The sequence below is a fragment of the Homarus americanus genome, unplaced genomic scaffold (genome assembly GCF_018991925.1).
Source record: "Homarus americanus isolate GMGI-L3 unplaced genomic scaffold, GMGI_Hamer_2.0 scaffold40248, whole genome shotgun sequence".
NCBI lineage: Eukaryota > Metazoa > Arthropoda > Malacostraca > Decapoda > Nephropidae > Homarus > Homarus americanus.
Genome location: NW_024712526.1, coordinates 6,536,110 through 6,554,046, shown reverse-complemented (window position 1 = coordinate 6,554,046; position 17,937 = coordinate 6,536,110). Strand labels below are relative to the sequence as shown.

The 17,937-nt window shown below is 49.0% G+C and overlaps 1 protein-coding gene across 5 annotated transcripts in view; it reads left to right on the top strand.

The window, feature by feature from the left end:
• Positions 1-4,460: 4,460 nt before the first annotated feature.
• The window catches only part of LOC121861552 (protein pangolin, isoforms A/H/I/S-like), a 29,759-nt gene continuing 16,282 nt past the window's right edge, over positions 4,461-17,937 (top strand). For 4 of the 5 annotated variants that reach the window (XM_042359425.1, XM_042359434.1, XM_042359443.1 and 1 more), the window contains exons 1-3: positions 4,461-4,591; positions 12,852-12,942; positions 16,706-16,801. In XM_042359425.1, coding sequence (XP_042215359.1) covers positions 4,468-4,591; positions 12,852-12,942; positions 16,706-16,801 — 311 coding nt within the window. In that variant the 5' untranslated portion in view covers positions 4,461-4,467. The remainder of the gene's footprint in view (positions 4,592-12,851; positions 12,943-16,705; positions 16,802-17,937) is intronic. The other variant, XM_042359457.1, reaches the window with a different exon arrangement.

Genomic DNA, 17,937 nt, shown 5'->3' with positions numbered 1-17,937 from the left:
AATGGCGGTGCTGGTGGCGGCTTTGTTCGCTAATGCAGCTCCACCTCTTTACTTTGTTCGCGCCAAAGGACCTTTTAGGGATTCTCGACCAAGCACCCTCGTCCTCCTTACCGTCCACCACCTCCGTACCGTCCACCACCTCTGGCTGCCTCCCGCCGTCACCGCTGCCGCTAGATCGATATATTTTTTTTAGTTAACAGTGTGTTCCTCCTTCTAGCAGTTTATCTCAAAATTGAGGAGACAAGCGGGGGGCTGTGGGCATACTGCCACTTATGGTATCCTAACACTACCCCCTCCTCCCTCCTCCTCCTCACTCTCCCTCCCTCCCCCCTCACTCCCCCTCCTCACCTCTCATTCCTCCCTCACCCTCCTCCCCCACTACACATACTCCTTCTTTCATTCCTGTCACTGCCCTTCCTGAACGACCTGCCTCTTTACTTCTTCCTTCCTTCGGCCCTGCTGTAAGTCAATGTCAGTTCTCGTAAGTCATCGTCAGTTCCGTAAGTCATCGTCAGTGCCCGTGTCATCGTGGTGTCCAAATGAGTGATGCGCTGGTAAACGAGAGAGAGAGAGAGAGAGGAGAGAGAGAGAGGAGAGAGAGAGAGAGAGAGAGAGAGAGAGAGAGAGCCGTCCACTGGGAGGAAGTAGCTCACCTCACTCTGCCTGATGCTGTAAATTGGATGCTTCTGTCAAATGGTGATTCTTCAACTTAACTCCGGCCTAAGTGGTGTGATTACCGGGCAGCAGCGGCGGGAGAGGAGGAGGAAGAAGAAGAAGGGGAGGAAGAAGAGGAAGGGGAGGAAGAAGAGGTACGAGTGGTAAAGGAGGAAGGGTGAAGAAGAAGAAGACCTTGTCGTGGGTATAGGAGGAGGCAGAGAGATGAGTGTTGAGGGAGAGGGAGTGAAGGGAGGATAGAGAGGGAGGGAGAGAGGGAGAGTGAGTGATGGAAGGGAGAAGAGGGAGAGTGAGTGATGGAAGGAAGGGAGAGAGGAGGCGACACAGGGAGCCTTGCATTACTGCCAGAGTGTATTCAACGGTCGACGCTCTCACTCCAGATACCAATTGTGATCTTACAGGAACGCGAGTACCTAGGGAAATGAGTAGATGAAGGAGGGGGGGTAGGGGGAGGTGGGAAGAGGGGCTGCTGGATCACTCCCTTTTCTCTTATCTGGGAGGGGGAGGAGGGATTTATGGTTTTTACATTGAAAGTGAGTGGATCGACTGGTGTGTGTGTGTGTGTGCGTGTGTGTGTGTGTGCTGCCATCCACCTCAGCACAAACTGAACACGTCATCCACCCTCCCCACGTCATCTTCCTCCTCCTATGACATCCATATTTACCGTTCGTGTATTATCTCATCGTCCGTGGCCTTCCCTATCGTACATGGCCCTCTTTATCGTTCCAGCCATCTTTATCGTCCGTGGCCTTCCCTATCGTATACGGTCTCTTTATCGTCTCCGTGGCTATCTCATCGTTCCCGGCCTTCCCGCACGTACATGGCTCTTCTTGACGTTCCAAAGCCATCTCTATCGTCTCGTGGCCTTCCCTCATCGGAGCCAGTTCTCTGTTCCGTGTCATCCGCCTTCCCTATCGTACATGGCCCTCTTTATCGTTCCGTGGCCATCTGTATCGTTCCGTGGCCTTCCCTATCGTACATGGCCCTCTTTATCGTTCCGTGGCCATCTGTATCGTTCCGTGGCCTCAGAACAAGAAGAACGTCCAATACCAAGATGGCTTCCAAATGGCCTTCACGTCCAACCTTACGTCCGTGTCCATATTACCCCCCGAAGTCCAGGAAGTCCAAGAGAAACCTGTAGGACTTCAGTAGACTCCATTTCCAAGCCCAACCTTGCCTTCGGGTTCTTAATCCTCGTAAGTCCAGAAAAAAACGTGTAGGACTTGAATGGACGTCTAACATCAAGCTCAACTGCCAACACAAAATAGCAAAAATAAATACAATCATGTACGTTCAACTACCAACACAACACAAATAAATAAGGTCATGTACGCTCAACTACCATTACAACATTACAACATAGCAAAAATAAATAAGGTGTACGCTCAACTACAAACACAACACAAATAAATACAATCATGTACGTTCAACTACCAAACCAACACAGTAAAAAAATAAATACGACTGTGACGCTCAACTACAAAAATAAAAAAAATATATATATAATAATCATTTCGTTGTAGATTTTCATTAGTATATTCTTAATTAAAAGTAAAGAAAGAAACAAAAAGAATGACCCCCACATTATATTTGATTGTTAACGGGTAGTTGAACTTCCGTCGGGAAAAATAAAAAGATCGTCCGGGTTGTTTACTCGCTGGGAGTCTCAGAGCATCGCTAATATAATTGTTATTTATTATTTGTGTATTAGGATATTCGTGTATTTTCAGTCAAGAAGTTTTGATGTAATATTCTCAAGTTTTTAAGTCTCTCTCTCTCTCTCTCTCTCTCTCTCTCTCGTCTGGTGGGAGGGGAGAAGGGAGTGGAGGAGAGGTAGAAGGGGGGTAGGGAGGGTGGTACAAGAAGGAAGGGGAAGGAGGAGAAGAGGTGGGGAAAGTAAGGAGAAGAAGGGATTGAGGGTGAAAATATTGAAGAGAAGGAGGAAACGAAGAAGAGGAAAAGAGAAGGAATGGAGAAGTAGAAAATTAAAGTGAAGCAAAGAGGAGAGAGGGTGAAGTAAATCAGAAAAAACGAAGGAATAAGATAAAAATGAAAGAAACAGCGGTAAAAAGGAGGGAGGGAAGAGGAGGAGGGGAGAGACCAGCAGAGGTTTGTGTGTGTGTGTGTTGTAATGGTCAGCATCCTCGCCTCGCAATCGACCGGACCTGGGTTCGATCCCCGGGCAGGGTAAAACTATGGGCAAGTTTTTTTACGCCATTTGCCTCTGTCTACCCAGCAGTAATTGGGAACCTGGATGTTAATCGATTTACGGATCGTGTTCCGGGGTAATGGTTAGCCAGTGCAGTTGGCGAGTTGTCCGGTCTTCTCGAACTATTCCTTGACACTGGGTCATGCAGCTCGTTAACTCAGGGTGTGGTTGTTGTGTTGGCGACAGCTTCTACACCTTAACAAATTCATGCCTAGGTGGCCCTAGGGCCGGCCATCCTCGTTATACGAGGGGCAACCATTAGTGTGTGTGTGTGTGTGTGTGTGTGTGTGAGTGAGTGAGAGTCAGTCATATAACATTAATTTATAGTAATATTTAACCCATTTAAGAAACCCAAGACAATCAACTTACACTCTTGATTACTTGTTTATTTATCTCAGAAAACAACACAACAAACACAGTACTAATTTAAACAGAGGCTGTGTTTGAACCAAGCTACTCGGCCTTATTAAACCACACCCACACCCACACCCACACCCAAACATACATACACAAGAAAGATCCACCCCTCCTCCTCCCCTCCTCCCTCCTTCCCCCTGTCCCTCCCTCCCTTTTTTCTCTCTCCCCATCCCCCCACACTCCCCAAAATATACCCACATGTCATTAGAGATTCATCATACATATCTAATGTCTCTCGAACTTTAGAGATACTGCGAGGCGGTGGCGAGATGAACATGACCCATTATTTTCAATATATTGCCTGCACACTGACGAGGCCACTTTTGACTGAAGTGTAATGGCGGATTGAGTAGCAGTGTATCTCGCCCCACCTAAAAACAAAAACAAAAAAAATCTGAGCTGGTTTTCTACTTTAACTCTGTGTGTGTGTTTTTTGGTGTTTTTTTAGTTGTTAATTGAATATTGTGCATTATACGTTTAACCCTTGATTGATTAGTTCGATGTGTGTGTGGTTTGGGAGGGCAGGGGTGAGAGGAGGTAGAGGGAGTTTATTTGGTGATGCGTTGGTGGTGGTGATGATGATGAGGATGGTGATGATGATGATGGTGATGGTGGTGATGATGGTGATGGTGGTGATGGTGGTGATGATGGTGATGGTGGTGATGTTGGTGGTGATGTTGGTGGTGATGTTGGTGGTGGTGATGATGGTGATGTTGGTGATGATGATGATGATGATAATGATGGTGGTGGTGATGTTGGTGGTGATGATGATGATGATAATGACGATGGTGGTGATGATGGTGATAATGATGATGATGATAATGATGATTTGAGTGAATATTGTCTCATTAGTTTGTACGTAATAATTAAATATTGTGGTGATGGGTGTAATATTTTATTTTAATAATGATAATAACAAATAAACAATAACAATGATAATAATAATAACACCACTAACAACTACAACAACAACAACAACAATAATAATAATAATAATAATAATAATAATAATAATAATAATAATAATAATAATAATAATAAAATCACCAATAATAACAACGACAATACCAACACCAATACTACAATAACAACAAGAATAACATCAACAATAACAATAACATTACTCTCTCTCTCTCTCTCTCTCTCTCTCACAGGCGGCAGAAAAGATGGGTCTAGGAGCGGGACCAGCAAGCGGTTCTCTATTCTCTCTCTACCACAATGGACAGACCCTAGGACAGCCCCCACCTGCACACATGGGCATACCACCTTACCAATTAGACCCCAAAGCTGGTAAGTCTATAGTCTACCTTCTTGGTTTACTTTTATATGTGGTTTACTTAGCCTTAAAATATTAGTCTGTCTTGTTTAGTTCACCGTGTAAACTTTTTTGGGGGTTAGGTTAGGTTTACTTATTCTAAAACAGGTTATTCTTGTTTAGTTCACCGTGTAAACTTGTAGATGTGGTTTAATTCCCCCCAAAAATAGTATACTTTACCTCACAGTGTAAACTTAGGATTAGTTTACAGATAGTAGACTACTTTTTCGATCTAGAAATGGTATACAAGTCTTATTTGTTTACTTAATGAGCCTTGTTAGGATGTGTGTGAGATGTAAACAGGATGATGACTGGTGTAGGGGGCTGACTAGATGACTGGTGTAGGGGGCTGACTAGATGACTGGTGTAGGGGACTGACTGGATGACTGGTGTAGGGGGCTGACTGGTGTAGGGGGCTGACTGGTGTAGGGAACTGACTGGTGTAGGGGACTGACTGACAGACTGCAGGGGACTGACTGGTGTAGGGGGCTGACTGGGTGCAGGGAACTGACTGTGGACCGACTGGTGAAATTGACTGGGTGCAGGGAACTGACCAAGTAGGACCACTGGACTGACTGCAGGGACCTGAATGGTAGGACTGACTGATGACTGGGTGTGAGAACATCGTGAGGGGGCTGACCCAGGAAAATCAACTGGTAGGGACTGACTGGACTGATCTGCGGGAGGGACCACTGGGTGTAGGGACTGCAGGGGCTGACCGCAGGGACCTGAACATGACTGCAGGGACTGACTGCGTGAAAATTGGACTGGATGACCTGGGGTGTAGGGACCGACTGCGAGGACTGACTGGCTGGGACTGGGTGTAGGGACTGAACTGGACTGACCAGTAAACTGACCGGGGACTGGTGTAGGGGACTGACTGGATGACTGGTGTAGGGGACTGACTGGATGACTGGTGTAGGGGACTGACTGGATGACTGGTGTAGGGGACTGACTGGATGACTGGTGTAGGGGACTGACTGGATGACTGGTGTAGGGGGCTGACTAGAGAACGTCGCTGTCTTACGTTTCAAAAAAAGTTTTCAATAATACGTCATAAATGTTTTAATTACATTTAAAAATTTCCAAATACGTTTAAAAGGAACGAAATTAATTGTAAAAATCCAGATGTGGTTTTAAAAAAAAGTTCAAGATATATTTTTAAAAAGTTTTCAAATATGTACCGATACGTTTTTTCAAAGTTCCAATAATATATATATTTTTTGTTAAACTATTTGACAAAGAGAAATATTTCCCCAACGTTAACAACATGGCGACGACGACGTGTTAAAACCGCTGGGTCAAGACTATTTACCCCTCCCCCTCTCTATTCGCCCCTCCCAAACCCCCCTCCCCACCCCCTCTGGCTGCTGTCACGTATTGGCTGTTTTGCGTGGTGCTGTGTGGGCGTGTGTCGTGCTGTGTGGGCGTGTGTCGTGCTGTGTGGGCGTGTGTCGTGCTGTGTGGGCGTGTGTCGTGCTGTGTGGGCGTGTGTCGTGCTGTGTGGGCGTGTGTCACAGCTCTTAACTAGGGGGACAGCAGGTGACATATGGTGTAATATATCTTAAACTAAGTTGTGTTTGTGTGTGGGGAAGACGGGGGTGGTGGGGGGTGTGAGTAAGGGTAGGTATGGTATGTGATGGGGGAGGAGGGGGGTTAGGAGGGGGGGTTAGGAGGGGGGGTTAGGAGGAAGGAAAGAGAGGGAGGTGAGAGAGAGAGAGAGAGAGAGCAGAATGAGTCAAGTAGTAACCTCTTCCCTCTTCTTCTCTTCCCCCTCCCTGGTTTAGCTGTAGCGTTGAATACGTATATAATTTCTCTATAATATGTGTCATTTTATCGTCTTAATTCCCTAACGTATATTACTGGACCGTCTTGGCTGTCGTTCCTCACCATTTATCGCGAAATAGTTTGGCGATTTAAAGTGATATATTTTGGCGATTTTAGTTATATAATTTGACGGATTTTAGTGAAATATTTTGTTTTTAGTGATTTATTTTGGCGATTTTGAACGAAAATTCTTAGCGATTTTAGCGATAATTGACGTGTGAATTTTAGTGTTGATTATTGACGATTTTAGAGAGATTTTTTTCGCCATAATTCTTGGCGATTTTCATTTTGACGATAATTGCATTGATTCTGGTGATAATTTCGTAGATTTTAGCAATAATTTATGGTGACAATTTCTCCGTGACTGGCGATAATTCCTGACGTTATATTTATATTTTTGTGTGTGGCTATAATAACGTGTCTGTGGGAGGGGAGAGGAGAGGAGGAAGGGCTAGAGAAACAGGTGAAGGAAAGGAGGAGGAAGAAGAAGGGTTAAAAATAGGTGGAGGGAAGGAGGGAGGGGCAGGGAGGGAAGGGGTGGAGGGGTGGGTGAGGGGTGGGAGGGAAGGGTGGAGGGGTATGTAGGTGGGAGGGAAGGGAAGGAGGGGAGCAGGAGGAAGGTGGAGGGGTGTAGGGTGGAGGAAGGTGAGGGGTATGTAGGTGGAGGGAAGGGTTGAGGGGTATGTAGGTGGAGGGAAGGGGTGGGAGGGGTATGTAGGTGGAGGGAGGCCAGGGTGGAGGGAAGGGGTGGAGGGGTATGTAGGTGGAGGGAAGGCTGAGGGGTATGTAGGTGGAGGGAAGGGGTGGAGGGGTATGTAGGTGGAGGGAAGGGGTGGAGGGGTATGTAGGTGATGGGAAGGAAGGAGGGCAAGTGTAGGTGGAGTGGAAGGTGGAGGTAGGTGAGGGAAGGGTGGAGGGCATAGGTGGAGGGAAGGGTGGGAGGGTGTAGGGGTGGAGGGAAGGGTGGAGGGTATGTAGGTGGAGGGGAAGGGTGGAGGGGTATGTAGGTGGAGGAAGGGTGGAGGGGTATGTAGGTGAGGGAAGGTGGAGGGAAGGGTGGAGGGCATGTAGGTGGAGGAAGGGTGGAGGGCATGAGGGAAGGAGGAGAAGGAGGAGGGCGCGGCTGGTAAATTCCTGTGTGTACCCCGAGCTTACGGTTGTGGGGACCCTGTTTGTCACCAATACCCCTGCCCAGCTTGTGTGTCCCGGGATCCACGAAGACGCTCCCTTGATTAATAGTTCTGGTGTGAGGCGGCGGGCGAGTCGGGCTGGAGTGGCGCCGCGTAACGGCAAGTTCATTCTGTCTGTCTGTCTGTCTGTCTGTGCTCGTCTGTCTGATTATATTACGTTCCTATTGGGTGGGGGGTGGGGGGGGGGCTGTCAGGTCTGCTTACTGTCTTACGCCGAAAATGGTTAGGGAGGAGAAGTTGGTTGGGGTTGGAGGAGGTGCACCAGGGGGGGAGGGGGATAGAGGAGTGTAAAGGTGTGTTGGAGGAGGCACTGGTGGGGGGAGGGATAGAGGAGGTGAAGTGGTGGGGTTGGAGGAGGCACTGTGGGGAGGGGATAGAGGGAGGTAAAGGGTGTGTTGGAGGAGGCACAGGGGAGGAGGAGGGAGTGTAGTTGGTGTAAGGAGGAGGCACTGGTGGGGGAGGGAGGAGGGAGTGAAGGTGTGTTGGAGGAGGCACTGGTAGGGATAGAGGGAGGTAGCTGGTGTTGGAGAGGCACTGTGGGGAGGGGACAGAGGAGGAAGGTGTTGGAGAGTACCTGGTGGGGAGGACAGGAGTGCAGTTGTGTTGGAGGAGGCACTGGTGGGGGAGGGGAGAGGGAGAAGTTGGTGTGTTGGAGGACAGCACTGGTGGGGAGGAGAGGAGGTGAAGGTGTTGGAGGAGGCACTGGTGGGGGAGGGATAGAGGAGAAGCAGGTGGCAGGTTAAGGAGGCACTGGTGGGGAGGTGGGATAGAGGGAGGCACAGTGTTGGAGGAGGCACTGGTGGGGGGGAGGGACAGAGGGACAGAAGGTGTGTTGGAGGAGGCACTGTGGGGAGGGGATAGAGGGAGGTAGCGTTGGTGTGTTGGAGGAGTGTACTGGTGGGGGGGGAGGGGGACAGAGGGAGTGGGGGCTGGTGTGTTGGAGGAGGCACTGGTGGGGAGGGAGAGGGAGGTGAAGTTGGTGTGTTGGAGGAGCACTGTGGGGAGGGGAGGGAGGGAGGTAGCAGTGTTGGAGGAGGCATCGGTGGGGGAGGACAGGAGGGAGTGTAGCTGGGTGTTGGAGGGGAGGCACTGGTGGGGGAGGGGATAGGAGGGAGGTAGTTGGTGTTGGAGGAGGCACTGGTGTAGGGACAGGAGGGAGGTGAAGCTGGTGCAAGCTGGAGGAGGCACTGGTGGGGAGGGGATAGAGGGAGGTAGTTGGTAAGCTGGAGGAGGCACTGTGGGAGGATAGAGGGAGAAGCTGGTGTGTTGAGTGAGGCACTGGTGGGGGGAGATTAGAGGGAGGTAGTTGGTGTGTTGGAGGAGTGCACTGGTGGGGGAGATGGAGAGAAGCAGTGTGTTGGAGGAGGCACTGTGGGGAGGGGATAGAGGGAGGTAGTTGGTGTGTTGGAGGAGGCACTGGTGGGGAGGGGATAGAGGGAGGTAGCTGGTGTTGGGAGGAGGCACTGGTGGGGGAGGGATAGAGGGAGTGTAGTTGGTGTTGGAGGAGGCAATTGGTGGGGGAGGGAGGAGGTAGTTGGTGTGTTGGAGGAGGCACTGGTGGGGGGAGGGGATAGAGGGAGGTAGTTGGGTGTGTTGGAGGAGGCACTGGTGGGGAGGAGCAGAGGACAGGAAGTTGGTGTTGGAGGAGGCACTGGTGGGGGGAGGGATAGAGGAGGTAGTTGGTGTGTTGGAGGAGGCACTGTGGGGGAGGGACAGAGGGAGTGAAGCTGGAAAAGTTGGAGGAGGCACTGGTGGGGAGGGACAGAGGGAGGCAACAGTGTGTTAGAGGAGGCACTGGTGGGGGAGGGAGCAGAGGGAGGTGAAGCAGGTGTTGGAGGAGGCACTGGTGGGGGAGGGATAGGAGGGAGGAAGCTGGTGTGTTGGAGGAGGCACTGGTGGGGGAGGGGATAGAGGGAGGTAGTTGGTGTGTTGGAGGAGGTACCTGGTGGGGAGGGGATAGAGGGAGGAAGTGGTGTGTTGGAGGAGGCACTGGTGGGGGAGGGGATAGAGGGTGGAAGCTGGTGTGTTGGGAGGAGGCACTGGGGGGGGAGGGGAGGAGGGAGCAGTTGGTGTGTTGGAGGAGGCACTGTGGGGGAGGGGATAGGAGGGAGGAAGTTGGTGTGTTGGAGGAGGTACTGGTGGGGGAGGGGATAGAGGGAGGTAGTTGGTGTGTTGGAGGAGGCACTGGTGGGGGGAGGAGAGGGGAGGTAGTTGGTGTGTTGGAGGAGGTGCACTGGTGGGGGGGAGGGATAGGGGGAGGAGGTGAAGGTGTGTTGGAGGAGGCACTGGTGGGGGAGGGGATAGAGGAGGTGCTGGTGTTGGAGGAGGCAACTGTGGGGGAGGGATAGAGGGAGTGTAGTTGGTGTGTTGGAGGAGGCACTGTGGGGAGGGATAGAGGAGGTAGTTGGTGTGTTGGGAGGAGGCACTGGTGGGGGAGGGGATAGAGGGAGGTGGAAGCTGGTGTGTTGGGAGGAGGCACTGGTGGGGGGAGGGATAGAGGAGGTAAAGGGCAGGCAAGGAGGAGGCACTGGTGGGGGGAGGGATGGAGAGGGAGGTAGTTGGTGTGTTGGAGGAGGCACTGGTGGGGAGGGATAGAGGAGGTGAAGCGTTGTGTGTTGGAGGAGGTACTGTGGGGAGGGAGCAGAGGGAGGTAGTTGTGCTGGAGGAGGCACTGGTGGGGAGGGATAGAGAGGGCTGAAAGGGAGGAGGCACTGGTGGGGGAGGGGAGAGGAGAAGTGGTGTGTTGAGGAGGCACTGGTGGGGGGAGGGGATAGAGGGAGTAGAAGCTGGTGTGTTGGAGGAGGCACTGGTGGGGGGGAGGGATAGAGGGGAGGTAGTTGGTGTTGGAGGAGGCACTGGTGGGGGAGGGACAGAGGAGGTAGCTGTGTGTGTTGGAGGAGGCACTGTGGGGAGGGGATAGAGGGAGGTAGTTGGTGTTGGAGGAGGCACTGTGGGGGAGGGACAGGGAGGGGAAGGGTGTGTTGGAGGAGGCACTGTGGGGGAGGGGAGGAGGGAGGAAGGTGTGTTGGAGGAGGCACTGGTGGGGGAGGGGATAGAGGGAGGTGAAGGTGTGTTGGAGGAGCACTGGTGGGGGGAGGGGATAGAGGAGGTAGTTGTGCTGGAGGAGGCACTGGTGGGGAGGGGCAGAGGGGGAGGTAGCTGGTGTTGGGAGGAGGCACTGGTGGGGGAGGGGATAGGGAGGTAGCTGTGTGTTGAGGAGGTACCGGTGGGGGAGGATAGAGGAGGTAGCTGGTGTGTTAGGGAGAGGGTGGGAGGGAGGTAGCTGGTGTGTGTTGGGAGGGAGGAAGCGGTGTGTTGGAGGAGGCACTGGTGGGGAGGATAGAGGGAGGTAGTTGTGTGTTGGAGGAGGCACTAGTGGGGAGGGAGAGGGAGGTAGCTGGGTGTGTTGGAGGAGTGCACTGGTGGGGGAGGGTGGTTGTTTGGCGTGTTGGGGAGTGGAGAGAGCTAATTTGGTGGGGCAAGTGGAGGAGGAGGTGGGGGAAATTTTTGTATTTGGGAGGAGATGGTTTGGCGAAGGAGTGAAGGGAAGGAGGGCGTCAACCACCGAGGAATGGACAGTGCATTTACGGACGGAAGGAGGGAAGGGTGGGAAGGCGTCAGCCACTGAGGGAGGGAGGGATGGGTGTTGCGGGGTGCTGACAACCAAGCTTGATAATAGTGACAATTTTTGTTGTCGCGTTGCTAAGGGGGTCCAACCCTACCCCTGCAACACTGCTTACTGCTGCAACACACCTCCCCCTGCAAAAAAATTCCTTTTACAACACACCTCCCCCTGCAACACACCTCCACCTACAACACACCTCCCCCTACAACACACCCCCACAACACACCCCTGCCAACACACCCTTGCAACACACTCCCCACACACACCTCCCCACAACACACCTCCCCACAACACACCTCCCCACAACACACCTCCCCACAACACACCTCCCCACAACACACCCCTCACAACACACCTCCCCTACAACACACCCACTCTACAACACACCCCCCACAACACACCTCCCTACACACACCTCCCCCACAACACACCTCCCCCACAACACACACCACCTACAACACACTCTCTCTCTACAACACACCTCCCCTACAACACACCCCTGCCAACACATCTCCCCCTACAACATACCCCCCACAACACACACCTCCCTACAACACACCTCCCCACAACACCTCCCCTACAACACACACCTCCCTCACAACACACCCCCCACAACACACCTCCCCACAACACATCTCCCTCACAACATACCTCCCCCCACAACACACCTCCCCACAACACACCTCCCCTACAACACCTCTCACAACACACCTCCCTACAACACACACCTCCCCTACAACACACCCCCTACAACACACCTCCCCTACAACACACCTCCCTACAGCACACTTCTCACAACAATTCCCCCACAACACACCTCCCCCACAACACACCTCCCCACAACACACCTCCCCACAACACACCTCCACTCTCACAACACACCTCTCTCACAACACACTCTCCCCTACAACACACCTCCCCCACAACACACCTCTCACAACACACCACCCACAACACACCTCCCCCACAACACACCCCCTACAACACACCCCTACAACACATCTCCCCTGCTACTCTACACACACTTACAACACACACTCTCCCTACAACATACCTCTTTACAACATACCTCTCTTACAACACACCACTTGCAAGACAGACACTCCTTGCACCACTGTACTTTGCAACACGCCTCACTTCCTAGATCACAGTTATACAGTATGGAGTGAGTTAGTAGCCACCATTCTTCTTCTTCTTCTTATTATTATTATTATTATTATTATTATTATTATTATTATTATTGTTATTATTTTCTTCTTATTTTTTTTCTTCTTATTCTTCTTGATTTTCCTTTATTCTCCTTCTATTCTTCGTTTTTTGCTTCTTTCTCTTACAACATTTCTCACTATTTTTTTTTCCTTATTCCTTCTCATTATCTCTCTTCGTGATGTTTACCCATAGAACTTGTTATGTTTTCTCTGTTTATCAAGTTTGTTTTGACTATTATTATTTATCCAAGTTATCGCGTTTATAATTTCCCCGGAAGGACGGACTCATACAGACAGACAGACGTAAACAATAAAGTGTGTGTGTGTGTGTGTGTGTGTTCAGTCATGTAAGGTTTAACACGGTGTTCTTCCCTCGCCCTCACAGGTCTACGGCCGCCGGTATACCCGTTTGCAGCCTCGGGACAGTATCCATACCCGCTCAGTGCTGACTTTACTGCTCAGATGGCGTCCGCTTGGTGAGTGGCTGCTGCCTCTTGTGTTAGTTGTATATCACCATCACCATTCCTCCCTACCCTCTCCCTCATTGTCTCCCTCTTCCTCCTCCTCCCTCAATACCTCCCTCCCTCCCTCAGTACCTCCAACACCCCCAATTCCCCACTACCTCCACCACCCCTTCCTCATTCTCTACCCCCTTCTCCTCCTCAACACTGCCCCACTCCCTCAGCACCTCCAACATCCCCTCCTCACTACCTCCGTCTCCAACACCCCTCCCCACTACCTCCTACCCTTACTACCTCCTACCCCTCTGCTCCTCCACCTCCTCTACCCCAACATCTTCCTTGACCCCTCCACCTACCACCTCCTTCCTTTTGTCCTGCACTAACCCTCCTCTCTCCCTCCCCTCCTCTCCCCTCACAGTAGCCCTCTCATAGTCTCAGCATTAAGCATCTCCTTGTCAGAAGCATTATGTAATTTTATTTTTACATTTATTATTTTAAAGAATGACAGTAGTTAGCATTACATCACCTACCTCAACATCACCCAATTGCTTCAAGACAGTCTGGGTGGAAAATTCTCCCCACACACACACGCACGCACAACATCCTCCCTCATAAAGCTGTATGTATCCTATCAGTCAAGTCAGAGAAGACATTGAGTTTATTTTATGTTACTAAATATATAACTAATAGTGGTACAGTCTAATGGCTTAATGGCTCAATTTATTGGTTTTAGTAGTATTAAACCTTTAAATACGTAAGTTCAATTGTGTGCCAGGCAGTTAGTTAAAGAGAGAGAGAGAGAGAGAGAGAGAGAGAGAGAGAGAGAGAGAGAGAGAGAGGATGTTATTTTGTTGAATGTGGTTGAGTTGACCCCCCTCCTCCCACCCCCTCCACCAGCCATGTTAGTGTCTTAGATATGTCTTTCAGCCATAGATTGAGATAAGACTTTTTACCGTATTATTAACTACGACACACCAGGCTATCGTAAAACACCTCAGGCTATCGTTAGACACCTCAGGCTATCGTTAGACACCTCAGGTTATCGTAAAACACCTCAGGCTATCGTTAGACACCTCAGGTTATCGTAAAACACCTCAGACTATCGCTAAACACCTCAGACTATCGTAAAACACCTCAGACTATCGTAAGACACCTCAGGCTATCGTCATAACACCTAAAACGTGACAACAACAGTGACGTTATACACATAGAAGATGGGATAGACTGTTTGAGGTGACTATCCTGGTCCACTATCCCGCCTGTGTCCCCCCCCCCCTCCCTCGCAGCATGATGGGGGGAAGCACGTAGTTTTAGGTGTGGGTAGTTATCTAGCATGTTGTTGTTGTTGTATTATGTAGTTAGTGCTGGTGGATATTTCTACCTCCCTTCCTTCCTTCCTTCCTTCCTTCCTTCCTTCCTTCCTTCCTTCCTTCCTTCCTTCCTTCCTTCCTTCCTCCCTTCCTCCCTTCCTCCCTCCGTTGTCACCCATCCACACTCATACCCAGCTCCACTTCCCGCCCACTCCACCCTCACCACTCATCCAACCACCTCTCGCCCACTCCACCCTCACCACCCATCCACCTCCACCACCCATCCACACTCATATCTACTTCCACTACCCGCTCACACTACTCATCCACCCACTACACGCCCATACCCTCACCCACCCACTACACGCCCATACCCCTCACCCACCCACTACACGCCCATACCCTCACCCACCCACTACACGCCCATACCTCACCCACCCACTCATACCCACTACACGCCCATACCCTCACCCACCCACTACACGCCCATACCCTCACCCACCCACTACACGCCCATACCCTCACCCACCCACACGCCCATACCCTCACCCACCACTATACGCCTACCTCACCCACCACTACCGCCCATACCCTCACCCACCCACCCACCACACTATACCCTCACCCACCCACTACACGCCCATACCCTCACCCACCCACCACACGCCCATACCCTCACCCACCCACTACACGCCCATACCCTCTACCACCCACCCACCACACGCCCATACCCTCACCCCACCCACTACACGCCCTACCCTCACCCACCCACTACACGCCCATACCCTCACCCACCCACCCACTACACTCCCATACCCCACCACCCACCACACGCCCATACCTCACCCACCCACCCACTACACGCCCATACCCTCACCCACCCACTACACGCCCATACCCTCACCCACCCACTACACGCCCATACCCTCACCCACCCACTACACGCCCATACCCTATGAAGAACATTTAAAGTCTCAAAATATCAAGATGAAAAACAAACGAATATAAATATGTATTATTATGCTAATTTAAATATTGATTATTTTGTTTATTTGTCGACGCAATGTCAAAGTAATGCGTGTACCTGTACCACTTTTTGTACCTGTACTTGTTCGTGTACCTGTACTTGTTCGTGTGCCTGTACTTGTTCGTGGACTTGTGTCTGTATACCGCCCCTTATATCTCTACCTGCACCTGTACTTGTAATTGTATGTTCCTGTATTTATACCTTCATTTTACCTGTATCCCGTAGTCAGACATTTTATAGTGAGCAAAATACAGTTTGTAAATTTAATCTAATACTACAGTCATACACTAGTTAATACAGAATACAGTAATTTTGAAGAACTGTTTGGTAGATCTCTCTCTCTCATAATTTTTATATAAAACCAAAATCTTTCATTCACTCACTAACGCTTCCCACCCGACGTGTTTGCTGATTAACTTATTTTACTACGGAATCATTAACTGACTTTTTAAAAATATTTAGTGCGTATTAAATAAAAAAAAATCACGGTGGTAACTGAAAAAAAATCTTGATTTCTTTACCGAAGGATTCTTGTATATGTGAAAATTGTTGACGCTAGTTGTTGAAAAAATCCGTGTTTTAAAATTAATGTCATCTGACGAAAGATACATTACCTGTAAAAAATTAAAATATAATTTAAATTTGGTGAAACATTAATTATTAAAACAAAAATAGGAAGCCTTTTTTTTTTTATTCGTTTCACTTTATATAATTTATTTCATTAATTATTTACTTATTATGATTTTGAATTTGATCATAGTAGTGCAAGGGGTAGGGGTAGGAGGAGGGGTAGGGGTAGGGGTAGGAGGAGGAGGAGGAGGAGGAGGAGGAGGAGGAGGGGGACATTGTGCCTAGTTCTCCTCATCGTCTCATACTCGTCTCACTTGCCTCATGTGCCTCACTTCACTTTCAACATCTTGCTTCATGCGCCTAACTTCACCACTCTCTCTCTCTCAGCGTACGAACACACCTCTTACGTTGCCCAGCTAAAACAACAACACTATATACAAGAACATTCATTAATAGTTTACACGCTCAGATGATCATAGGGGGATTTAGTTTTGAAGTTACTTTTAGTGTAGTATTACGTCATTAGTTACGAGTTACGTCCATCGTACGAACGGGTTACGAATCTGACCTCTGTGGTGTTTACGATACGATTTTCACGAGCCATGGTGTGTATTATGAGGTGTGTTGGGTGTACAGAAGCTGTGTTGTGGGGGGAGGAGGTATGGACATGGGTTGATGGGTGTAGGTATAGGTACTAGATGGGTGTACCCCCCCCCCACCCCCTTCACCACCCCAAAGCCCTCCCCCCTCTCTTCTCCCCAGTCACCACCATCACTCCCCTCCCTTCTCCCCCTATTTATGACTTGTCGTTGTTGTTGGTGTTGTAGTAGTGAGTTTGTTGATGTGGTTTGTGTGTTTGTTTTATTTGCAGGCCCACTGCCCGCATGTACCCGCTTACCTCCTCCTCACCGTTCAGCGCCACCTACCCCTCCTCACCACTCTCCCTCTCTACTGCCACCCTGCCCAGGTTAGTGCACCCTTACACACACACACACACACTCTGATTATGTTTATACAATTATTTATTTCAGAAATACACAACCATAAGTGAATCATCCAACTCACTTTACATACATCTGTTATTTTGCATTTTTTTTTTTATTCCGTGCCTATTATTAAGTTTATTTTGCCTGAAGCTCCTTTATTGCTTTTGACATCCATAAAAAAGTAGATAGATGTTTGACTTGAAAATTAGAATGATGGAACTACTGTCAAAATACATATAAGCATTTCTGGGCAATTTACTATGAAAATAACCAATCATCCCTCGCTCAGACATTTGATATTACTAGACGGTTATATTCGCCTGGACAAAACACACACACACACAAAAATTATAATGAAAATCGCTGATATTTGCCAATGGTAAAGCAAAAAATATATATATTTAAAATCGCGGGTAATTGTTGATATAGCGAGAACGCGAGTGAGTGAATCCGGATGTGTCGCTTAACTCCCTCCCTCCCTCTGGCTGTCCTGTGTTGACTATCTCTATCTATTACCATTAGTTACACCGTTTATTACCCATTTAAGAGCCATCCATTAATCCACATTCACGCATATATGGTTCATTTTCAGTTATCCATTAGACAAATTTATTCATTAGTCTCTGCTCAACAAGTATGGGTGTCTTTCAGCAATCCTGTATAGTAGATTAAGACTTATCCAGTAATCTGTAAATCTGTTTTAGACTTACCCATTAATTAATTTATAATATGTTTTAGTCTCACTCCCTATTTGTTACCGATTACTTAGGTAGGGTGGGTGGGTCGTGTATTACCGCCCACAGAACACCACTCAATAGCCAATTCACTCCGTCTACATACAAAACATTCATACACATTGTCATAATTCTCTATTATTATTATTATTATTTAGAGTAGGTTTGAAAGATTAATTAGCCTATTTGTTTTTAATTTGATTGAATTATTAAGTTCTTATTTTCACCGTTAATTAGATTAGATAGAGTGGATGTATTTAATTATTTTGGAGTTATCAAGAATTATTTGTTTTAACGCTCGGTATAATAATTAATCTATTTGTATTATTATTATAGTTAATTGGATTACTACTGTTTTATTGTGTTTGTTAAAGGTTCATCAG